This window comes from Hyperolius riggenbachi, chromosome 10 (assembly GCF_040937935.1).
Source record: "Hyperolius riggenbachi isolate aHypRig1 chromosome 10, aHypRig1.pri, whole genome shotgun sequence".
Classification (NCBI taxonomy): domain Eukaryota; kingdom Metazoa; phylum Chordata; class Amphibia; order Anura; family Hyperoliidae; genus Hyperolius; species Hyperolius riggenbachi.
This window is the reverse complement of record NC_090655.1, coordinates 212,376,153-212,397,983: the sequence shown is the minus strand read 5'-3', so window position 1 is coordinate 212,397,983 and position 21,831 is coordinate 212,376,153. Positions and strand designations below refer to the sequence as shown.

General features: G+C 49.8%; 3 protein-coding genes across 3 annotated transcripts; 2 read left to right on the top strand and 1 right to left on the bottom strand.

The window, feature by feature from the left end:
* Positions 1 to 2,934: 2,934 nt before the first annotated feature.
* LOC137534401 (uncharacterized) lies at positions 2,935 to 4,483 on the top strand. The gene is made up of 2 exons (XM_068255897.1): positions 2,935 to 2,996; positions 3,217 to 4,483. Exon 2 carries the CDS (start codon positions 3,452 to 3,454, stop codon positions 4,262 to 4,264), a length of 813 nt encoding a protein of 270 aa, XP_068111998.1. The 5' UTR covers positions 2,935 to 2,996; positions 3,217 to 3,451; the 3' UTR covers positions 4,265 to 4,483.
* A 12,413-nt stretch (positions 4,484 to 16,896) lies between these two features.
* On the top strand, positions 16,897 to 17,995 carry LOC137536791 (histone H3-like). Its single transcript, XM_068258992.1, has 2 exons — positions 16,897 to 17,222; positions 17,893 to 17,995. Exons 1-2 carry the CDS (start codon positions 16,915 to 16,917, stop codon positions 17,993 to 17,995), a joined length of 411 nt encoding a protein of 136 aa, XP_068115093.1. The 5' UTR covers positions 16,897 to 16,914.
* Positions 17,996 to 19,727: 1,732 nt separating this feature from the next.
* On the bottom strand, positions 19,728 to 20,437 carry LOC137534410 (histone H1A-like). The gene has a single exon (XM_068255906.1). The coding sequence runs from the start codon at positions 20,435 to 20,437 to the stop codon at positions 19,751 to 19,753; it is 687 nt and encodes a 228-aa protein (XP_068112007.1). The 3' UTR covers positions 19,728 to 19,750.
* Between the last annotated feature and the right edge of the window lie 1,394 nt (positions 20,438 to 21,831).

Genomic DNA, 21,831 nt, shown 5'->3' with positions numbered 1-21,831 from the left:
TACCCCACCTGTGATGTACCCCACCTGTGCTGTATCCCACCCACCTGTGATGTATCCCACCCACCTGTACCCCACCTGTGATGTACCCCACCTGTGCTGTATCCCACCCACCTGTGATGTATCCCACCCACCTGTACCCCACCTGTGATGTATCCCACCCACCTGTACCCCACCTGTGATGTATCCCATCCACCTCTACCCCACCTGTGATGTATCCCACCCACCTGTACCCCACCTGTGATGTATCCCACCCACATGTATCCCACCGACCTGTGATGTATCCCACCCACCTGTACCCCACCTGTGCTGTATCCCACCCACCTGTGCTGTATCCCACCCACCTGTGATGTATCCCACCCACCTGTACCCCACCCACCTGTACCCCACCTGTGATGTATCCCACCCACCTGTACCCCACCTGTGATGTATCCCAACCACCTGTGATGTATCCCACCCACCTGTACCCCACCTGTGATGTATCCCACCCACCTGTACCCCACCTGTGATGTACCCCACCCACCTGTACCCCACCTGTGATGTACCCCACCTGTGCTGTATCCCACCCACCTGTGATGTATCCCACCCACCTGTACCCCACCTGTGATGTATCCCACCCACCTGTACCCCACCTGTGATGTATCCCAACCACCTGTGATGTATCCCACCCACCTGTACCCCACCTGTGATGTATCCCACCCACCTGTACCCCACCTGTGATGTATCCCACCCACCTGTACCCTTCCTGTGATGTATCCCACCTGTGATGTATCCCATCCACCTCTACCCCACCTGTGATGTATCCCACCCACCTGTACCCCACCTGTGATGTATCCCATCCACCTCTACCCCACCTGTGATGTATCCCACCCACCTGTACCCCACCTGTGATGTATCCCACCCACCTGTACCCCACCTGTGCTGTATCCCACCCACCTGTGATGTATCCCACCCACCTGTACCCCACCTGTGCTGTATCCCACCCACCTGTGATGTATCCCACCCACCTGTACCCCACCTGTGATGTACCCCACCTGTGCTGTATCCCACCCACCTGTGATGTATCCCACCCACCTGTACCCCACCTGTGATGTATCCCACCCACCTGTACCCCACCTGTGATGTATCCCACCCACCTGTGATGTATCCCACCCACCTGTACCCCACCTGTGATGTACCCCACCTGTGCTGTATCCCACCCACCTGTGATGTATCCCACCCACCTGTACCCCACCTGTGATGTATCCCACCCACCTGTACCCCACCTGTGATGTATCCCAACCACCTGTGATGTATCCCACCCACCTGTACCCCACCTGTGATGTATCCCACCCACCTGTACCCCACCTGTGATGTATCCCAACCACCTGTACCCCTCCTGTGATGTATCCCACCTGTGATGTATCCCATCCACCTCTACCCCACCTGTGATGTATCCCACCCACCTGTACCCCACCTGTGATGTATCCCACCCACCTGTACCCCACCTGTGCTGTATCCCACCCACCTGTGATGTATCCCACCTGTACCCCACCTGTGATGTACCCCACCTGTGCTGTATCCCACCCACCTGTGATGTATCCCACCCACCTGTACCCCACCTGTGATGTACCCCACCTGTGCTGTATCCCACCCACCTGTGATGTATCCCACCTGTGATGTATCCCACCCACCTGTGATGTATCCCACCCACCTGTACCCCACCTGTGATGTATCCCACCCACCTGTACCCCACCTGTGATGTATCCCACCCACCTGTGATGTATCCCACCCACCTGCGATGTACCCCACCTGTGCACGTAAAACATACACAATGACCAATTATTATACATCAATAATTTATTGTAAAAAATTAATACATTTAAAATCACTCAAAAACTTGAAACTCTAAAATAAACACATTTCAACAAAACATATTAAAAACCAAACATTCACCCTCGTCCTGGTGGTGTGGTAAAATAAAGTCTCAGTTGGTCCCTGTTCCGCAGTGACACTACCCTTGGCCTGGTTGCATACCTCCGCAGGGGCATTAGTGGAAGCACATTCGGGGGTTCCGGAGTCTCTCTTTCCTCCTGCCGCACAAAGTTGTGGAGGATGCATGCTGCCTTCACCACGACAACTGCGTTGCCCGGTTTCAGCAGCATGGGCGTGTGGAACACCCTCCACTTTGACACCAGGATCCCAAATGTGCACTCCACCATTCTCCTTGCACGGCTCAACCGAGCATTGAAGTGTAGCTGGCTGGCATCAAGTCCCCTGTCTGGGTACGGACGCATTACATGGTCGGACAGGGCGAAGGCCTAGTCCCCCACAAACACATAGGGGTAGGCCGGTGCCCTTGTCCCAGGCCAGGGTCTGTCACGGGGGAGACGCAGTCTGCCTTCCTCCATCAGCCGGCAAAGGGTCGTACGCTGGAAAATTCCAGAGTCATTGGAACTACCGTACGACCCCACGTCCACGTACACAAACTTGTAGTCCGCATCTGCCACAGCCATTAGAACAATGCTAAAGTATTTTTTATAGTTGAAATAATGGCTGCCACTCCCCACAGGTTTCTGAAGCCGGATGTGTTTCCCATCCAGTGCGCCAACACAATTAGGAAACTTGCACTCGGTCCAGAAGCCCTGGGCGATCTCCTCCCATTTCGTGGTGTCCGGCACAGGCATGTATCTGGCCCTCAGTCGCGTCCAAAGGATCCTCGAAGTCCTCACGACGATGCCTGCCACCGTGCTCTTCCCAATACGAAATGTGACATGTAGCGATGTATATGTTTGTCCAGTTGCGATGTACCTACAAGAGAAATAATCGAAATCAATTTTTCATGTCGTTACAGGAGAAAGGTTCAAGACAAGGTGGCGCAATATACGGGATGCATACGTGAAATGGCTACGGAAGAAAAAACTTGCCGAACGAAGTGGCAGTGGCGGGGGAAGGCGACAAAAAGACTACCAATTTGCCAAGCAATTGTCTTTCATCAATGCAAGCCTGGAACCTAGACTGTAAGTACCACTACTGTGGGCAGGAACTGAGAGCTCATTTACCATGACTTCGGCCATGTATTGCTATGGCCTCAATTCCCATGGCTAGCGAACTTTTCTCACAAGCTTTATCAAATGTTGGGTAGAAACGGTTGATAAAGTGATTGCTAGTGTTTGCTAGCTCTGTGAATTGACGCCACATGCTGTTTGGCACACCAATAAATATTGTTTTTATCTACAGGACTGAAGACAATTTGGAGCAAGAGGAACCGACCCAGGAGGCACGGTTCAGCAGTGAGGAGAGCTTGGTGGATGATGACGTCGCCGATGTAACCTATTGCCCCGAGGAGAGGAGTAGGAGGAGGGAGTCCTTAATCCCAGCTCTCTCCTTTGATGATGACTTGGCAGAAGAGAGCTTGGATGTTGAGGTTGCAGGACCGAGTGTGGAAGAAGCTGAACCTCCACAATCGACCGCTATGGAAGCTCCAGGGGAACAAGAACAAAGTGAGGAGCACCGAGAGACTGCAGCACAACCAGCGCGCAGGGCAACCCCGACACAGGCCAGAGGACGGGAAGATGCTGCCACACCACCAGTGAGGACCACCACACCAGTGAGGCGTCGAGGTACCCTCCCCCCAACAAGGAGAGAGACAGAGTCCGAGATGTCCGGGGCTGTCTCCGGACTTCTCGGGATTCTTCAGAGCCACCAAACTCTCATAACCCGGCAGTTGCAAGATGAGGACAGGGGCCATATCATGGAGCAGTACAAGTCCCACATCACTTCACTGCAATGTGAGCTCGACGCTGTACATGGGCACTACAGGGACGAGCTTAAAATGGTGCATGAGATGCACAGAGGAGAAATCGACCAACTGCGTGCGCAGCATCATCAGTCGGTGGGCCAGCTGCAGAACATGATGCAGCAAATGCATCAACAAAGCAAGGAACTACTGAAATTGCAGGCACACCCATGTTTTCACACTGTGATGTCTCTAATACCATATCTGGAAAAGGTGCCTTCCCAAAACCTGATGGCGTGCCATTCCAATTTGCTGGAGGTGATTAAACAGCACATGGACACGCCATTATTGCAACCACCAATTTTTAGACCCCCACAACCAACAGCGGTGCCCACCTGGCAATCATCACAGATGTACACCGGCTACAGAGGCAGTCAATATGGGCCACCGCTGTCAGGGTCCAGCTCATCCACGACCAGCACCCAAGAGAGTCCAGATTTCCAGGCAGCAACTCCCACCTTTTCTAGTAGTGGTGCCGATACAATTTGAAAAAAAAAGTCAAATTGTTCCTGGACATGCTCCTCTGAATACCTCCGATCCTCGGAGGAAGGATACCATCACAGGGCTTTTTAACTTTTGGTTTTGCTGGACTTGAACTTTAGGGCCTGGTGTCCCCGAAAGACACTACCTGGGTCACAACCTTGTGCCTGTTGCACTGCACCTGTAGTCCTGCACCTGTGCCTTTGATTCCTCTTGTTCCTTACTTTGTTGATCCTAATCACTTGCACAAGACCCTTGGAGCCATGGGTGAAGGACACCTTCACTGGTCGGTGAGAGGCCTAGCCTTTTCACTGACCTGTGTCCTTCATCCATGGCTCAGAGGGTCCTGTGCCAGTGGTTAGGTTTTAGAAGCACTAATAATTTAGGGCCTGGTGTCCCCGAAAGACACTACCTGGGTCACAACCTTGTGCCTGTTGCACTGCACCTGTAGTCATGCACCTCTGCCATCGGTTCCTCTTGCTCCTCACTTTGTTCTTGTTCCTAACCACTTGCACAAGACCCTTTGAACCATGGATGAAGGACACCTTGACTGGTCGGTGAGAGGCCTAGCCTTTTCACTGACCTGTGTCCTTCATCCATGGCTCAGAGGGTCCTGTGCCAGTGGTTAGGTTTTTAAAGCACTTCAATTTTAGGGCCTGGTGTCCCCGAAAGACACTACCTTGGTCACAACCTTGTGCCTGTTGCACTGCACCTGTAGTCCTGCACCTCTGCCATCGGTTCCTCTTGCTCCTCACTTTGTTCTTGTTCCTAACCACTTGCACAAGACCCTTGGAGCCATGGATGAAGGACACCTTGACTGGTCGGTGAGAGGCCTAGCCTTTTCACTGACCTGTGTCCTTCATCCATGGCTCAGAGGGTCATGTGCCAGTGGTTAGGTTTTTGAAGCACTTCAATTTTAGGGCCTGGTGTCCCCGAAAGACACTACCTTGGTCACAACCTTGTGCCTGTTGCACTGCACCTGTAGTCCTGCACCTCTGCCATCGGTTCCTCTTGCTCCTCACTTTGTTCTTGTTCCTAACCACTTGCACAAGACCCTTGGAGCCATGGATGAAGGACACCTTGACTGGTCGGTGAGAGGCCTAGCCTTTTCACTGACCTGTGTCCTTCATCCATGGCTCAGAGGGTCATGTAGTAAAAAATCCAATCCGGGCTCAACCTTCATATGTAGAAACTTCAGTAATGCATATTTATTTGCAGCGGTTATACAGCATAAAAACAGCACAACGTTTCGGGCGTGAGGCCCTTTCTCAAGTGCTCAATCAACTGGTTCACATCTCTACCATAAATAACCTGCTGTGACATAGACACACCCATCTATGGGTGGGCACATACTTCTATTCACAGATTAACCCTATCCATAGGGGACAGCTACAAAAATCTTCATAAGAAACATTTCAGACTAAAGTCCTCGTTAAGGCCATGAGGGAGTTGCGTGCCCAATCGATCCATCCACCATGCCTCCCTTCTCAGTAACAGGGTTCTAAAATCTCTTCCCTCTTGTGTTTGCACAACTTCAAGAACCTGCCATCTAAGCTGGCTAACACTGTGTCTCAAATCAATAAAATGTCTTGCTAGGGGGTACCCTCTCTTTTTACCCTTCTCCTTTTCTTCCTTTTCTATCCTTTCCTTCAGAGCATCAGGATTCCGTATATGGCACCTGTGCTCATTTAACCGTGTTTTTATGTCCCTCGAAGTCTGGCCCACATAGGCCAAACCACACGGGCACTTGATGACATAAATGACCCCCCGAGTCTCACATGTGGCATAGTCCTTTAAGTGAATAGGTTCACCAGTCATGGGGTGACTAACAATGGGGCCCTTAATAATGGCATTGCAATGCTGACAGCTTAAACAAGGGAATGTACCTTTTTTGGGTTCCCCCAGGAATAATTGTCTAGCTGGTCTGGATCTACCAATATCTGCCCTTACAAGGGTGTCCCTGACTGATTTTGCTTTCCTATATACAAATCTTGGGGGTGACCTGCATGCATGGGCCAACTGGGCATCCGCCTCAACCAAAGGCCAGAACTTAAAAACTGTGTCACGTAAGATATTGGACTCCTTACAATACGTGGTCACAAAATTAACATCACTCTCAACCTCCTGCTCATGCTCCTTATACGTCCTCAATGTTTCTCTGGCTATCTCTCCCACCTCTCTTGCATAATCCTCACATAATTTTTGATTATAACCCCTTCTCACAAAGTCTTGAGTGAGGAGCTGCGCCTGCTTCCAATATAGAATGTCACTTGACGTAATCCGTCTTAATCGTATATATTGACTTTTTGGAAGGCCATTCAATAAAGGCCTAGGATGGCAGCTGCTAGCCAGCAAGAAGCCATTTTTATCCGTATCTTTACGGTATAAATCGGTATCGAAGCCATTTGAATTTTTAGTTATCTCTACATCTAGAAAATGCAGAACCTGTCTATCAAATTCCATCTTAAATTTCAATGTAGTGTGTTTCTCATTCAATTCATTGAAAAACAAGCACAGCTCCTCCTCTGATCCCGTCCAACCAAAGAACAGATCATCGATAAATCTGCAGTACCCCCGGATACCGACAGGGGCCTCCGCGCCCAAAAAATGGACCTTTTCAAAGTCAGACATAACAATATTAGCCACCGTAGGGGCATAAGGGGCCCCCATCGGCACCCCAAGGCACTGCAGATAATGCTCATCACCAAACCTAAAATAGGAATGGGAAATGCAAAACTCCAAACATGACATAATGAACATGAGCATCTCATTAGAAATCCTTCCTTCATTCATAAGTCTCCCCTTAACAGCCAGTAACGCTTCATCGTGAATTATATTATTATATAAATTGACCACATCCATGCTGACCAGATAACGTATCCCGCCAGCATCCATGTGGTCCAATACTTTCAAAAATTGTGTGGTGTCCCTTAAACAACACTCGTCTGCTTTGACTATGGGCTGAAGCCATGTGTCCACAAAGATGCCGAGAGGTTCCAAAAGGGAATCGACTGCCGACACTATAGGTCTTCCGGGGGGGTGATATAAATCCTTGTGTACTTTTGGTAATGTATAAAACACCGGGGTTCTTGGTGTGTCTTTCTTCAAGGCTATCGCTAAATCCCTAGACACTAGCCCTGTCTCAACTGCATCATCTAATAAGATATCTATCTCCTGTTTAAATTGTAGAGTAGGATCCCTCGGTAATATTCTATACATATTTGCATCGCCTAGTTGACGTTGGATTTCAGCAATATAGTCCTTGCGATTCTGTATAACAATTGCACCCCCCTTATCTGCTTTTTTAATAATTATCGTCGGGTCGCCCTTCAAGTGTCTCAAAGCAGCATTCTCTGCTCTCGTCAGATTCTGCCCCTTTGATGTCCTTTTCCCTTTTACAGCTTTCTCCGTCTCCTTCAGCACCAATTTCTCAAATAAATCCAATGTGCCACTAGCAAATGGCGGATCAGTCTTACACCTTGTTCTAAGTCTACTGGGTATATCTATAATGTCCGCTGGACGAATCAAAGGTCCCTTCTTAGGTGTTTGCAAGCTATGCCACACACGCCATTTAACATTCCTGGTGTATTTATACAAATCTGTCTTGACATTAAACATATTGATGCTACTCGTAGGGACAAATCCTAATCCCTTATCAAGCAATGACAGTTCAGCTGGAGACAATACCCGATCTGAGATGTTAATGACCCTCTGATTTCTATCAGTAAGCGTTATGTTATTGGAATCAGCCGGGCCCTGTTGGCGATGGTCACCAATCACAACATCACACGGATCGTTATGCCTGTCAGTCTCTTCAACCCCCACTCCCAGCGTGACTCTCTGTGTTGGCTTACCTCCGGCGGCTGTTGCCTCATCCCTCCGTGTTGTAATTATTTCCGGGCGGCACATTGTTACTGCTGGCTGCGGGTGGCTGGCCGATTCGGCTGGGGGGCACCTCCCTGAGGTTTCTGCGCTCCCCCTGCGCCTCTTCCGCGTCCTCTTCCGCCTCCGCCTCTGGCTCCTCCCCTTCCTCCCCTCGCACGACCTCCACGTCCCCCCCTCGTATCCGGGGGCCGGTCGTAGGAAAAAGGGGTGGCGTAATCAGGCTCACTCACCTCAGAGTCAGATGCTCCCTCTGCTGGTGGGGGGTTCTTTTTCAATTGTCTCGCAAATCTTCGGATTAATCTCCAGCTGTAAACCCGATTTTTTTCGTAGTCCACGGTGTCTCTCTTAAATTTATCCAACTTCCCCTTCAGGATGCTGTTCCTTAACTCTTCAATGGTCACATCAAGTTGCTCCTTAAAGGTATTGTATGCAGCAATAGTATCTTTAGCCAATAACTCAGATGTTAAGCGTTCTATTTCCTTTTGTTGTTCAATGATTTGAGGATGTAAATATTGTACAGTCAATAACATTAAATCTTGAGAGCACTTGTTCAGAATGCCATACCACTTAGTGAGGAAATCAGGATTGTCTTTGCAAAGTAAAGGTGAGAGGACAATTCTCAATCCCCTGGGGATCCTGTCGACCTTTATATACTCCGTTAGTGTAGATGCATGCAGTGATAATGTCACTTCCTTGCGTATTGCTGCTTCTAACTGTGCTTTAATATGGTCGGCTGGGTCTTGTTGTATCCCAGTAAATGTATATCTTACAGACTCCCCTAATTCAAGGATAGCTGTCCTCTCCTCAGATGATATACTGTAGTATTCCGCTTTTTCTTCACTTGAATCTGCTATTTCAGTGAACGACATATTCATTCTCCAAGGCCGCACGCAGATATGATGGTAGATCCACAACGACAAAACATGTAACCTGCGGGCCTCAGCTTGAAGCTTAATGGTATTGGGAGTCACAGATAGGAAAGAGGCTCCATCATACCTCCATATACAAGGCAATATAGTAAAACAAGACCCAGCCGACCATATTAAAGCACAGTTAGAAGCAGCAATACGCAAGGAAGTGACAGTATCACTGCATGCATCTACACTAACGGAGTATATAAAGGTCGACAGGATCCCCAGGGGATTGAGAATTGTCCTCTCACCTTTACTTTGCAAAGACAATCCTGATTTCCTCACTAAGTGGTATGGCATTCTGAACAAGTGCTCTCAAGATTTAATGTTATTGACTGTACAATATTTACATCCTCAAATCATTGAACAACAAAAGGAAATAGAACGCTTAACATCTGAGTTATTGGCTAAAGATACTATTGCTGCATACAATACCTTTAAGGAGCAACTTGATGTGACCATTGAAGAGTTAAGGAACAGCATCCTGAAGGGGAAGTTGGATAAATTTAAGAGAGACACCGTGGACTACGAAAAAAATCGGGTTTACAGCTGGAGATTAATCCGAAGATTTGCGAGACAATTGAAAAAGAACCCCCCACCAGCAGAGGGAGCATCTGACTCTGAGGTGAGTGAGCCTGATTACGCCACCCCTTTTTCCTACGACCGGCCCCCGGATACGAGGGGGGGACGTGGAGGTCGTGCGAGGGGAGGAAGGGGAGGAGCCAGAGGCGGAGGCGGAAGAGGACGCGGAAGAGGCGCAGGGGGAGCGCAGAAACCTCAGGGAGGTGCCCCCCAGCCGAATCGGCCAGCCACCCGCAGCCAGCAGTAACAATGTGCCGCCCGGAAATAATTACAACACGGAGGGATGAGGCAACAGCCGCCGGAGGTAAGCCAACACAGAGAGTCACGCTGGGAGTGGGGGTTGAAGAGACTGACAGGCATAACGATCCGTGTGATGTTGTGATTGGTGACCATCGCCAACAGGGCCCGGCTGATTCCAATAACATAACGCTTACTGATAGAAATCAGAGGGTCATTAACATCTCAGATCGGGTATTGTCTCCAGCTGAACTGTCATTGCTTGATAAGGGATTAGGATTTGTCCCTACGAGTAGCATCAATATGTTTAATGTCAAGACAGATTTGTATAAATACACCAGGAATGTTAAATGGCGTGTGTGGCATAGCTTGCAAACACCTAAGAAGGGACCTTTGATTCGTCCAGCGGACATTATAGATATACCCAGTAGACTTAGAACAAGGTGTAAGACTGATCCGCCATTTGCTAGTGGCACATTGGATTTATTTGAGAAATTGGTGCTGAAGGAGACGGAGAAAGCTGTAAAAGGGAAAAGGACATCAAAGGGGCAGAATCTGACGAGAGCAGAGAATGCTGCTTTGAGACACTTGAAGGGCGACCCGACGATAATTATTAAAAAAGCAGATAAGGGGGGTGCAATTGTTATACAGAATCGCAAGGACTATATTGCTGAAATCCAACGTCAACTAGGCGATGCAAATATGTATAGAATATTACCGAGGGATCCTACTCTACAATTTAAACAGGAGATAGATATCTTATTAGATGATGCAGTTGAGACAGGGCTAGTGTCTAGGGATTTAGCGATAGCCTTGAAGAAAGACACACCAAGAACCCCGGTGTTTTATACATTACCAAAAGTACACAAGGATTTATATCACCCCCCCCGGAAGACCTATAGTGTCGGCAGTCGATTCCCTTTTGGAACCTCTCGGCATCTTTGTGGACACATGGCTTCAGCCCATAGTCAAAGCAGGCGAGTGTTGTTTAAGGGACACCACACAATTTTTGAAAGTATTGGACCACATGGATGCTGGCGGGATACGTTATCTGGTCAGCATGGATGTGGTCAATTTATATAATAATATAATTCACGATGAAGCGTTACTGGCTGTTAAGGGGAGACTTATGAATGAAGGAAGGATTTCTAATGAGATGCTCATGTTCATTATGTCATGTTTGGAGTTTTGCATTTCCCATTCCTATTTTAGGTTTGGTGATGAGCATTATCTGCAGTGCCTTGGGGTGCCGATGGGGGCCCCTTATGCCCCTACGGTGGCTAATATTGTTATGTCTGACTTTGAAAAGGTCCATTTTTTGGGCGCGGAGGCCCCTGTCGGTATCCGGGGGTACTGCAGATTTATCGATGATCTGTTCTTTGGTTGGACGGGATCAGAGGAGGAGCTGTGCTTGTTTTTCAATGAATTGAATGAGAAACACACTACATTGAAATTTAAGATGGAATTTGATAGACAGGTTCTGCATTTTCTAGATGTAGAGATAACTAAAAATTCAAATGGCTTCGATACCGATTTATACCGTAAAGATACGGATAAAAATGGCTTCTTGCTGGCTAGCAGCTGCCATCCTAGGCCTTTATTGAATGGCCTTCCAAAAAGTCAATATATACGATTAAGACGGATTACGTCAAGTGACATTCTATATTGGAAGCAGGCGCAGCTCCTCACTCAAGACTTTGTGAGAAGGGGTTATAATCAAAAATTATGTGAGGATTATGCAAGAGAGGTGGGAGAGATAGCCAGAGAAACATTGAGGACGTATAAGGAGCATGAGCAGGAGGTTGAGAGTGATGTTAATTTTGTGACCACGTATTGTAAGGAGTCCAATATCTTACGTGACACAGTTTTTAAGTTCTGGCCTTTGGTTGAGGCGGATGCCCAGTTGGCCCATGCATGCAGGTCACCCCCAAGATTTGTATATAGGAAAGCAAAATCAGTCAGGGACACCCTTGTAAGGGCAGATATTGGTAGATCCAGACCAGCTAGACAATTATTCCTGGGGGAACCCAAAAAAGGTACATTCCCTTGTTTAAGCTGTCAGCATTGCAATGCCATTATTAAGGGCCCCATTGTTAGTCACCCCATGACTGGTGAACCTATTCACTTAAAGGACTATGCCACATGTGAGACTCGGGGGGTCATTTATGTCATCAAGTGCCCGTGTGGTTTGGCCTATGTGGGCCAGACTTCGAGGGACATAAAAACACGGTTAAATGAGCACAGGTGCCATATACGGAATCCTGATGCTCTGAAGGAAAGGATAGAAAAGGAAGAAAAGGAGAAGGGTAAAAAGAGAGGGTACCCCCTAGCAAGACATTTTATTGATTTGAGACACAGTGTTAGCCAGCTTAGATGGCAGGTTCTTGAAGTTGTGCAAACACAAGAGGGAAGAGATTTTAGAACCCTGTTACTGAGAAGGGAGGCATGGTGGATGGATCGATTGGGCACGCAACTCCCTCATGGCCTTAACGAGGACTTTAGTCTGAAATGTTTCTTATGAAGATTTTTGTAGCTGTCCCCTATGGATAGGGTTAATCTGTGAATAGAAGTATGTGCCCACCCATAGATGGGTGTGTCTATGTCACAGCAGGTTATTTATGGTAGAGATGTGAACCAGTTGATTGAGCACTTGAGAAAGGGCCTCACGCCCGAAACGTTGTGCTGTTTTTATGCTGTATAACCGCTGCAAATAAATATGCATTACTGAAGTTTCTACATATGAAGGTTGAGCCCGGATTGGATTTTTTACTATATTGCCTTGTATATGGAGGTATGATGGAGCCTCTTTCCTATCTGTGACTCCCAATACCATTAAGCTTCAAGCTGAGGCCCGCAGGTTACATGTTTTGTCAGAGGGTCATGTGCCAGTGGTTAGGTTTTTGAAGCACTTCAATTTTAGGGCCTGGTGTCCCCGAAAGACACTACCTTGGTCACAACCTTGTGCCTGTTGCACTGCACCTGTAGTCCTGCACCTCTGCCATCGGTTCCTCTTGCTCCTCACTTTGTTCTTGTTCCTAACCACTTGCACAAGACCCTTGGAGCCATGGATGAAAGACACCTTGACTGGTCGGTGAGAGGCCTAGCCTTTTCACTGACCTGTGTCCTTCATCCATGGCTCAGAGGGTCATGTGCCAGTGGTTAGGTTTTTGAAGCACTTCAATTTTAGGGCCTGGTGTCCCCGAAAGACACTACCTTGGTCACAACCTTGTGCCTGTTGCACTGCACCTGTAGTCCTGCACCTCTGCCATCGGTTCCTCTTGCTCCTCACTTTGTTCTTGTTCCTAACCACTTGCACAAGACCCTTGGAGCCATGGATGAAGGACACCTTGACTGGTCAGTGAGAGGCCTAGCCTTTTCACTGACCTGTGTCCTTCATCCATGGCTCAGAGGGTCATGTGCCAGTGGTTAGGTTTTTGAAGCACTTCAATTTTAGGGCCTGGTGTCCCCGAAAGACACTACCTTGGTCACAACCTTGTGCCTGTTGCACTGCACCTGTAGTCCTGCACCTCTGCCATCGGTTCCTCTTGCTCCTCACTTTGTTCTTGTTCCTAACCACTTGCACAAGACCCTTGGAGCCATGGATGAAGGACACCTTGACTGGTCGGTGAGAGGCCTAGCCTTTTCACTGACCTGTGTCCTTCATCCATGGCTCAGAGGGTCATGTGCCAGTGGTTAGGTTTTTGAAGCACTTCAATTTTAGGGCCTGGTGTCCCCGAAAGACACTACCTTGGTCACAACCTTGTGCCTGTTGCACTGCACCTGTAGTCCTGCACCTCTGCCATCGGTTCCTCTTGCTCCTCACTTTGTTCTTGTTCCTAACCACTTGCACAAGACCCTTGGAGCCATGGATGAAGGACACCTTGACTGGTCGGTGAGAGGCCTAGCCTTTTCACTGACCTGTGTCCTTCATCCATGGCTCAGAGGGTCATGTGCCAGTGGTTAGGTTTTTGAAGCACTTCAATTTTAGGGCCTGGTGTCCCCGAAAGACACTACCTTGGTCACAACCTTGTGCCTGTTGCACTCCACCTGTAGTCCTGCACCTCTGCCATCGGTTCCTCTTGCTCCTCACTTTGTTCTTGTTCCTAACCACTTGGACAAGACCCTTGGAGCCATGGATGAAGGACACCTTGACTGGTCGGTGAGAGGCCTAGCCTTTTCACTGACCTGTGTCCTTCATCCATGGCTCAGAGGGTCCTGTGCCAGTGGTTAGGTTTTTGAAGCACTTCAATTTATTAGGGCCTGGTGTCCCTGAAAGACACTTGGGCAGCTATGCCCTACAACTCTTCCAGCACAAAGTTGGTGGTTGGTGTTCCTTAAAACTGACCGGGCTATACCATAGATATGTTATTTTTTTGTCTTCCATGTTGGAAGAATGTTTCCATGTTGGAAAGTGGTTGTTTTTGCAATAAAAAAATTTGTTTTTACATACCTCAGTGTGATGAGTAGTTGTTCTTGTGGTGTGACTGCTCTCCTGAACGTGGTATCCTTCTTCCTAAGGTCATCCTTCACCATCTCCAAAAGGGTATCAAACCTGTCAGGAGATGGAAAGGAAGAAGCTGTAAAGTATGTTGTGGGACAAGGTGTTGGGTGGAGGATGGGGGAGGTGTGTTTACAGAGGTTTGGGAGTGTTGTGGAGGGTGGGGGTGTAGTGTATAGCTAGGTATACAGGGGTGTGGGGGTCAGGGTGGTGTGTTTAGCTAGGTATACAGGGATGAGGTGTTGTGGGGGTGAGGGTGGGGTGTTTAGGAATGGTGGGGGTTGGTGTATTTAGGCCTATATACTTACAGGGGAATAGACATCCGAGTGTAGCTGTAGAACTTCTGTGGGTGTCGTCTGAGGTCCCGGTAGAGGGCCTGGAACTCTCCCTTCCTCTGCCTCCTGGCTAGTAGAGGGTGCACCCACCATCTCCTGCGAGGAGCACGCCTTCTCCCCACATAGTAGTAGGTAAACAACAGGAAGGAGAGAATTCCCAGGTAATAAGCGTAAAAAATGACTGGATCCATGGTCCCAACTGCTGTCTCTGTATCCAAGGATGGTCTCCACACGTCCAGCTGTCTCCAACAATGACCCCAGAGCTTCTGCTGACCTCCCAGAACCCCAGGTATTTATACAGGTTGTTATCTCTTTAAGAATCCGGATCCGGACCGCAACCGTGTTCATACCGCACGGAAACCGTATGCAACCGGACCGGATCCGGACCGGATCCGGACAGGAACCGTACGGTTCAGGTCCGATCCGGCTCCGGTGCGGTCCGGACATCCGGTGCGGTTTTTGCAAAACCGCAAGTGTGAACGGGGCCTTAGGGTGATTTGGTAATACTTCCTAATACTATCCGATCTGCCATGCAATACACATAACTTCGGCATTCTTCTCCTTCCTGCGGTAATAGTGGTTGAATGAGCCACGTTACAAAATGATTTGATGGTTGCCACTGCCCACCCAACACTATTGTGGAGCCAGTAGACCAGTCTTTCTCAACCTTTACCTTTTTACCCTGGAGGAACCCTGCAAATAACTTGGGTCTCAAGGAACCCCTGCAAACAATTTTTTAATCTCGAGGAACCCCTGCATTTATTTTTTCGGAGGCAAGTAGGTGAGGCTGTAAATTTCCCTAACTCCTTACACTGCCACTCATTCTACTGTGCTCATGATTGTGCTGATCCCCAATTCAGTGCTTCTTTTTACAGTACCCCCTATTATAATGTGCTCTATTATACTTCCCCCACGATGACGGAAAATGCCAGAGAACCACTGCAGAGTCCTCAAGGAACCCTGGGGTTCCAGGGAGCCCTGGTTGAGAGAAAGCCTGCAGTAGACGTATGTAACTAATAGGTGCTCACTGTCCTGACCCCTGTGTTTCTGGGGGAATTATGGGGTCAGACAGGGTGTTCGCAGATGGGAAGATGGCTGAACAGTTTTAGCATGCAGCCTTTAATCTGTTTGTACGGATGTTGTTCAGAACACTGCAGCAGACGACCTCTTTACACTCGGACATACCCCAGTCTCCCAGAGCAGAACATACCCGGCCCTTCATCAATGCAGCGGTAGATGATAAACGGTATGGGAAAATATATATTGGACATGCCACTGCCTTTCTAATCCTGCTGCTAAATTCACTCATCCTCCTTTCACTCTCTCAATACTATAATAGCCCCAGGTAGTAACAATATAAAAAGCTGCCTTCAAATGAGTATATGTACATCTAGAAGCCTCCAAACACGCACCAATCACCTCTACTGACCTACTGCAGTAGGGGAAATAAAAAAATATACAATGCATAAAAATCTGTACAGTATGCAAGAAAAAAATGGTTAAGGTTTATTGCATAAGTTATAGATTGTATGCTTATTTTTAGATTTTTGTTTATTAATACCCAACTAGCCAGATGTCCATTGAAATAAGAAATCGTATCACAAGGATAAGCAGCCGCTGTAGGCTTTTCATTTTTTGTCTGGAGCATTTCTTTCACTACTTATGACTATGGTAGCTGATGAATGGTGCCAGGGAGGGACAGGGATCCCCCGCCTGCCAATCTGTAGTCACAAGTGATGTGTAGCGGCTGCAGCTGCCTAGATAGATACATGAACAGCCCAAATATTGTATCTATTTCTCTCATCTGTTACAATGTTTCCTCTCTGGCTCCGGTCTCCTCTCCTCCTCTGATCTGAGCCGATACAGAACAGCTTGAGCTGTGTGAGCTGCAGAGAAACAAGTACTTTATTTTATGTTCCTAATCCTTCCACTATTTCCCGCGGCTTTATAATTATCTAGTATAGTTTTTTATTTTTAGTTTAATTAATAGGCAAGAATGACCTCTTAGGGGAAATTGGCGGGCTGCTGCAGCTGCTGGAACAATTGTCTGGCGGTACATTTGAACAATAACGGATGCCCTCCAATAGTCAATCAGGGAGAGACAAGACACGCCCCGACCAATCAGAGGGCAGAGCTCAGTATAAATAGGAGTAGCGGCGGCTGTGTCTCCTGATATTCGCAGCAGCACATTAGTGACGCTGATTAGCAGGCATGGCCAGAACCAAGCAGACAGCCCGCAAGTCCACCGGCGGGAAGGCTCCCCGCAAGCAGCTGGCTACTAAAGCCGCCCGTAAGAGCGCTCCAGCCACCGGCGGAGTGAAGAAGCCCCACCGCTACCGGCCCGGCACTGTGGCTCTCCGCGAGATCCGCCGCTACCAGAAATCCACCGAGCTGCTAATCCGCAAGCTGCCCTTCCAGCGCCTGGTGCGGGAGATCGCTCAGGACTTCAAGACCGACCTGCGCTTCCAGAGCTCGGCCGTCATGGCTCTGCAGGAGGCCAGCGAGGCTTACCTGGTGGCAGGGCCGGCCCTAGACTTTTTGCCGCCTGAGGCAAATTTAAAAAAAAATGATTGCCCCCCCCCCCCCCCCCCCATGGGGGGGGGGGGGGCGCCGCCGAGCTGGAGGGGTAGTGGGCAGGACGGGGGTATTGGGCCTAGCGGCGGGGAGGGGGGTCGGACCCCCCCCCCCCCTCCCTCGCCTGGGTCCCCGTCCTCCGCTCCCCTCCAGCCTTAAATACATCAGAACTAGCGCAACTCGTAAGAGGCAGTGGGCGGGGAGGACTCACCTCTTCCTCGCTCGATCCAGCGTGCGCTCCACTGACGTCCCTTCCTGCAGCGCCGTCCATTTACAATACAGTGGGCGGCGTGCAGGAAGTGACGTCAGTGGAGCGCACGCTGGATCGAGCGAGGAAGAGGTGAGTCCTCCCCGCCCACTGCCTCTTACGAGTTGCGCTAGTTCTGATGTATTTAAGGCTGGAGGGGAGCGGAGGACGGGGACCCAGGCAAGGGAGGGGGGGGTCCGACCCCCCTCCCCGCCGCTAGGCCCAATACCCCCGTCCTGCCCGCTACCCCTCCAGCTGGGCGGCCGGCTACCCGCACCCTCCGACGGGCGGATGCCGCCCCTAGAAATTTGCCGCCTGAGGCAAAAGTTTCACCCCGCCTCATGAGCGGGCCGGCCCTGCCTGGTGGGGCTCTTCGAGGACACCAACCTGTGCGCCATCCACGCCAAGAGGGTCACCATCATGCCCAAAGACATCCAGCTGGCCCGCAGGATCCGCGGCGAGAGGGCCTGATCACGTCACGCAGCCATCCTATTACGTCACACAAAGGCTCTTTTCAGAGCCACCCCCCACATCCTCTATACAGAGCTGTAGTGCCGCACGTCACCCCATCTACTCGCTGCAGGGAAACTAGGGGATCTGTAGCTGGAGTTGTCCCGTGCCTAGTATATGCAGATAGAACGTGTGCAGGGCTGGTTCTCTCATGATGCAAGGTGAAACATTTCAGGGGCAGCATTTGTGTACTGTGTCCCTTCCTGGGACAAGGTGGAGTGACTGACGGAGAGCAGTTTGTTCGTGACAGACTTGTGCTATTGAGCTGCATCCCGCCATTTGAGAACCTTGCATGAAGCAAATTGCCGTATGCTGTGCAATCTTTCCAAATTGGGGGGGGAGGTCTCTACATTCAGCCGTTGAATGGCGGCACAGCTGTCTGCAGAAAGCTGCATGCTACATCTTGGCTGCACTCTGTTCCTCCAGCTACTCAGCAGCGCTTCCCTGACACCGTCACTAATTATCTCGAGGGCTCCGGTGTATATTAAGTGGTGTTCTTCTCTCAACTAATACATTTTAGTGATCTTTCTGAATGTTGCTGCTGTTATAAGGATGATAGAGAAACGTGCATCCCCGGGGGCATGGAGAGCTGAGTGCAACTAATAACACCCGAGATTCTAATAATGAGCCGTTGCCAGGTCCCCCGACTCTATCTCTTGGCGTGTATGTCCGCCTTTCACATCTACACGGGGTGGGCATCTCCATACAGAAAGGGAACCAGATCACCTGCTGGGGTTGTCGGTAATAGGATGTGTAACGTCCCCCTTACTCTGACATTCTCTATCCAGGGACAAACAAGACAAGGATGGCAGCCCTTCAGAGAAAGCTAGGTAGCTCCGAATAGTCACTGTGTTGGGGACCGGGCGAGAGCTCCAGCTGTACTTCTAATAGCAAATTGCCGGAAGCTATTTATTGGACTATTCTAGTCTGAAGATCAGAACCAGCACGAGTCCTCTGTACGGTTCCTGTATAAGTACTAAGCAACACCTAAATGTATGTAGAGGTCAGTGCTCTGCGTTTCTATATGCCGTGCACGGTGCACCCTCGTCTATTCTACATTAGAGCTTATTCCTCTTTCCAGACACCTTTTTCATGTGTATATTTTATATTGCACATATTTGTCACTTAACTGTTCCTCAGAGGTGCTCATAATCTAATCCTTACCATGGTCATATGTATGTATTTGAAGTGTATGTATCCTAGTCTAGAGCCAATTAAGGGGGATGCCAACTAACTTATCTGTATGCTTTCCGGATGTGGGAGGACAACAACATGCTCGGAGGAAACCCACACAGACACGGGAAAAACATACATACACCGAGCAGATACAACTCCGACTGGGTTTCGAACCGGGGTCCCATCACTGCTAACCCACCTACGCAATCCTGATCGTGCTGCCCACCACGTAGGTGAAATATCTTCGTTATTCATAGGTGGGCTTCCTGTAACACTAAATCTGGCAGACGCTAGTCAGACTAAATCAGAATTCTCGGGGAAATTACATCCAGTGTGCGTTCACTTAGAGGGGAAAGAGACAGTCTGGTTTGTAAAGCTGGCTGATAAATTTCTACCATAATCAGATCTATTCCGCGACTTATTCATTGCTATACTCTGGTGTTACATGATCTGTAGTGGGATTATACAGCTCTGTCAGGAGAGAGTGGGTGGCTCTGAAAAGAGCCTTTGGGTTTGAGGAGATAAGGGAAGGCTTCTGGCTTATTTCTTCTTAGGAGCGGCCTTCTTAGCCGGGCTCTTAGCGGCTTTAGGCTTCGTTGCCTTCTTTGCTGGGCTCTTAGCGGCTTTAGGCTTGGCTGCCTTCTTTGCCGGGCTCTTAGCGGCTTTAGGCTTGGCTGCCTTCTTTGCCGGGCTCTTAGCGGCAGCTTTTGGCTTCTTAGCAGCTGACGCCGGTTTCTTGGCCGCTTTCTTCGGGCTCTTCTTGGCAGCACTGGGGGCTTTCTTAGCCTTCTTTGGGGACTTGGCCGCCTTTTTGGCAGCAGCAGCCGGCTTCTTAGGCTTGGCCGCAGCGGATGGCTTCTTCTTGGCGGCCGCCTTGTCTTTGCTGCCCTCCTTCTTGCTGATCTTGAAGGAGCCGGAGGCGCCGGTACCTTTGACATGGACAAGGGTGCCCTTTGTCAGCAAGCTCCTGACGGCCAGCTTGAGGCGGCTGTTATTCTTCTCTACATCGTATCCTCCGGCAGCCAGAGCCTTCTTCAGGGCGGCCAGGGAGACCCCGCTGCGCTCCTTAGAGGCGGACACGGCTCTGACGATCAGATCGGACACGCTGGGACCGGAAGGCTTCTTGCTGGCTTTCTTGGCTCCTCCGGCTGCCGCCTTCTTGCACTGCTTCTTCTTGGCGGCGGGCTCCGCTGCGGGAGGGGCGGCTGCTGGTGCGGTCTCTGCCATCTTCCTGCACAACACAGTGTAACATTGCAGGGAGAGCGCCAATCAGCGCATATATAGCCTCTCCGGCCGCGCTGCCATTGGCTGCTGATAGGAGCGCGCCTCTCTTCCTATTGGTGGGATCCGGACTCTCTGCCGCCCTCTCCTCTCCACACAGCTGTCACTGCTCGGCTCTCTGCTTGTGTTTCCTACCCGGGCCGGTTCACACTTGCGGTTTTGCAAAAACCGCACCGGATGTCCGGACCGCACCGGAGCCGGATCGGACCTGAACCGTACGGTTCCTGTCCGGATCCGGTCCGGTTGCATACGGTTTCCGTGCGGTATGAACACGGTTGCGGTCCGGATCCGGATTCTTAAAGAGTAACAACCTGTATAAAAAAAAAAAAAAATGTTGGGGTCTGGGAGGTCAGCAGAAGGGGGACCTGTGGAATCAGGCCCTCTGCTGTTTAGCACTCACCTCCACCTCCGACATGCTGCCAACATCTCCGGATCCGGATCCAGCTGTGCTGCTCCACTCCAAAATGCTTGCCCATGTGTCCCCAGCCAATATCGCCGCAAAAATCCGCATAGGAAGTGGGGTAGAACATCCGGATTTTTTGCCAGTGTGTTGTGCGCTCTCCGGTTCTCATTGGTTTCCATTGGCCGGATGGTGCAGTCCGGCTCCGCCCCGGATACGGCTGCCGGAGGAGCCGGACCAAAAAATAGCGCATGTTGGAACGGACACCGGAGTCCGGATCCGGTCCGGCTCCGGTCCGGACGAAACGGACACATGTGAACCCTGGCATAGACTTACATTGCTATGCCGTGCGTCCGTTTCGTCCGGCCAGCATGCGGTGCGGCTCCGGCACGGCTATTCCGGATAGCCACCGCTAATGTGAACCGGGCCTTATGTGACCAGCTCTGCTTACTGCTCCCCCGATCTCTTCTGTCTCCATCATTATCAGGGGGAATACAACGTCTAATATACAATGTTTTCTGTCACTCCCCCCTCAATATGAAGAAAAGTATCTCCGCCATGCATCATATGGGGCTGGGGGGCTACTGACCCCTGGAGGGGAATATCAGGCTGAGAAATGTGCAGGATACTAGCACATAGGATGGGCCTACATCACACATAAGATGTCTAGAGTGTTTGTATCTCCCAACTACAATGTTGCATTAGGCCTCTTGTCCACAGACTGTTGAGCTGTGTGCTCAACAAGCAGTTACCAGGCAGCAAACAGGCAGTTGTAATATCTTCGTTATTCATAAGAGTGAGACAGGCATTTCAACGCCTGCCAATGGAAAAGAGGCCTTATATATTTATACATACTGGTAAACAAGTGTCTGCTGACTGCTTATCAGCAGCGGTGCCATCTGTGGTCAGGCCTAGTGTTGGGCGAACAGTGTTCGCCACT

Coding starts and splice junctions, on each gene's coding strand:
- LOC137534401 (XM_068255897.1), top strand. CDS start 3,452: ATGGAAGCTCCAGGGGAACAAGAACAAAGTGAGGAGCACCGAGAGACT.
- LOC137536791 (XM_068258992.1), top strand. CDS start 16,915: ATGGCCAGAACCAAGCAGACAGCCCGCAAGTCCACCGGCGGGAAGGCT. Junction 17,223..17,892: donor AGCGAGGCTTACCTGGTGGC/AGGGCCGGCCCT, acceptor CTGCCTGGTGGG/GCTCTTCGAGGACACCAACC.
- LOC137534410 (XM_068255906.1), bottom strand. CDS start 20,437: ATGGCAGAGACCGCACCAGCAGCCGCCCCTCCCGCAGCGGAGCCCGCC.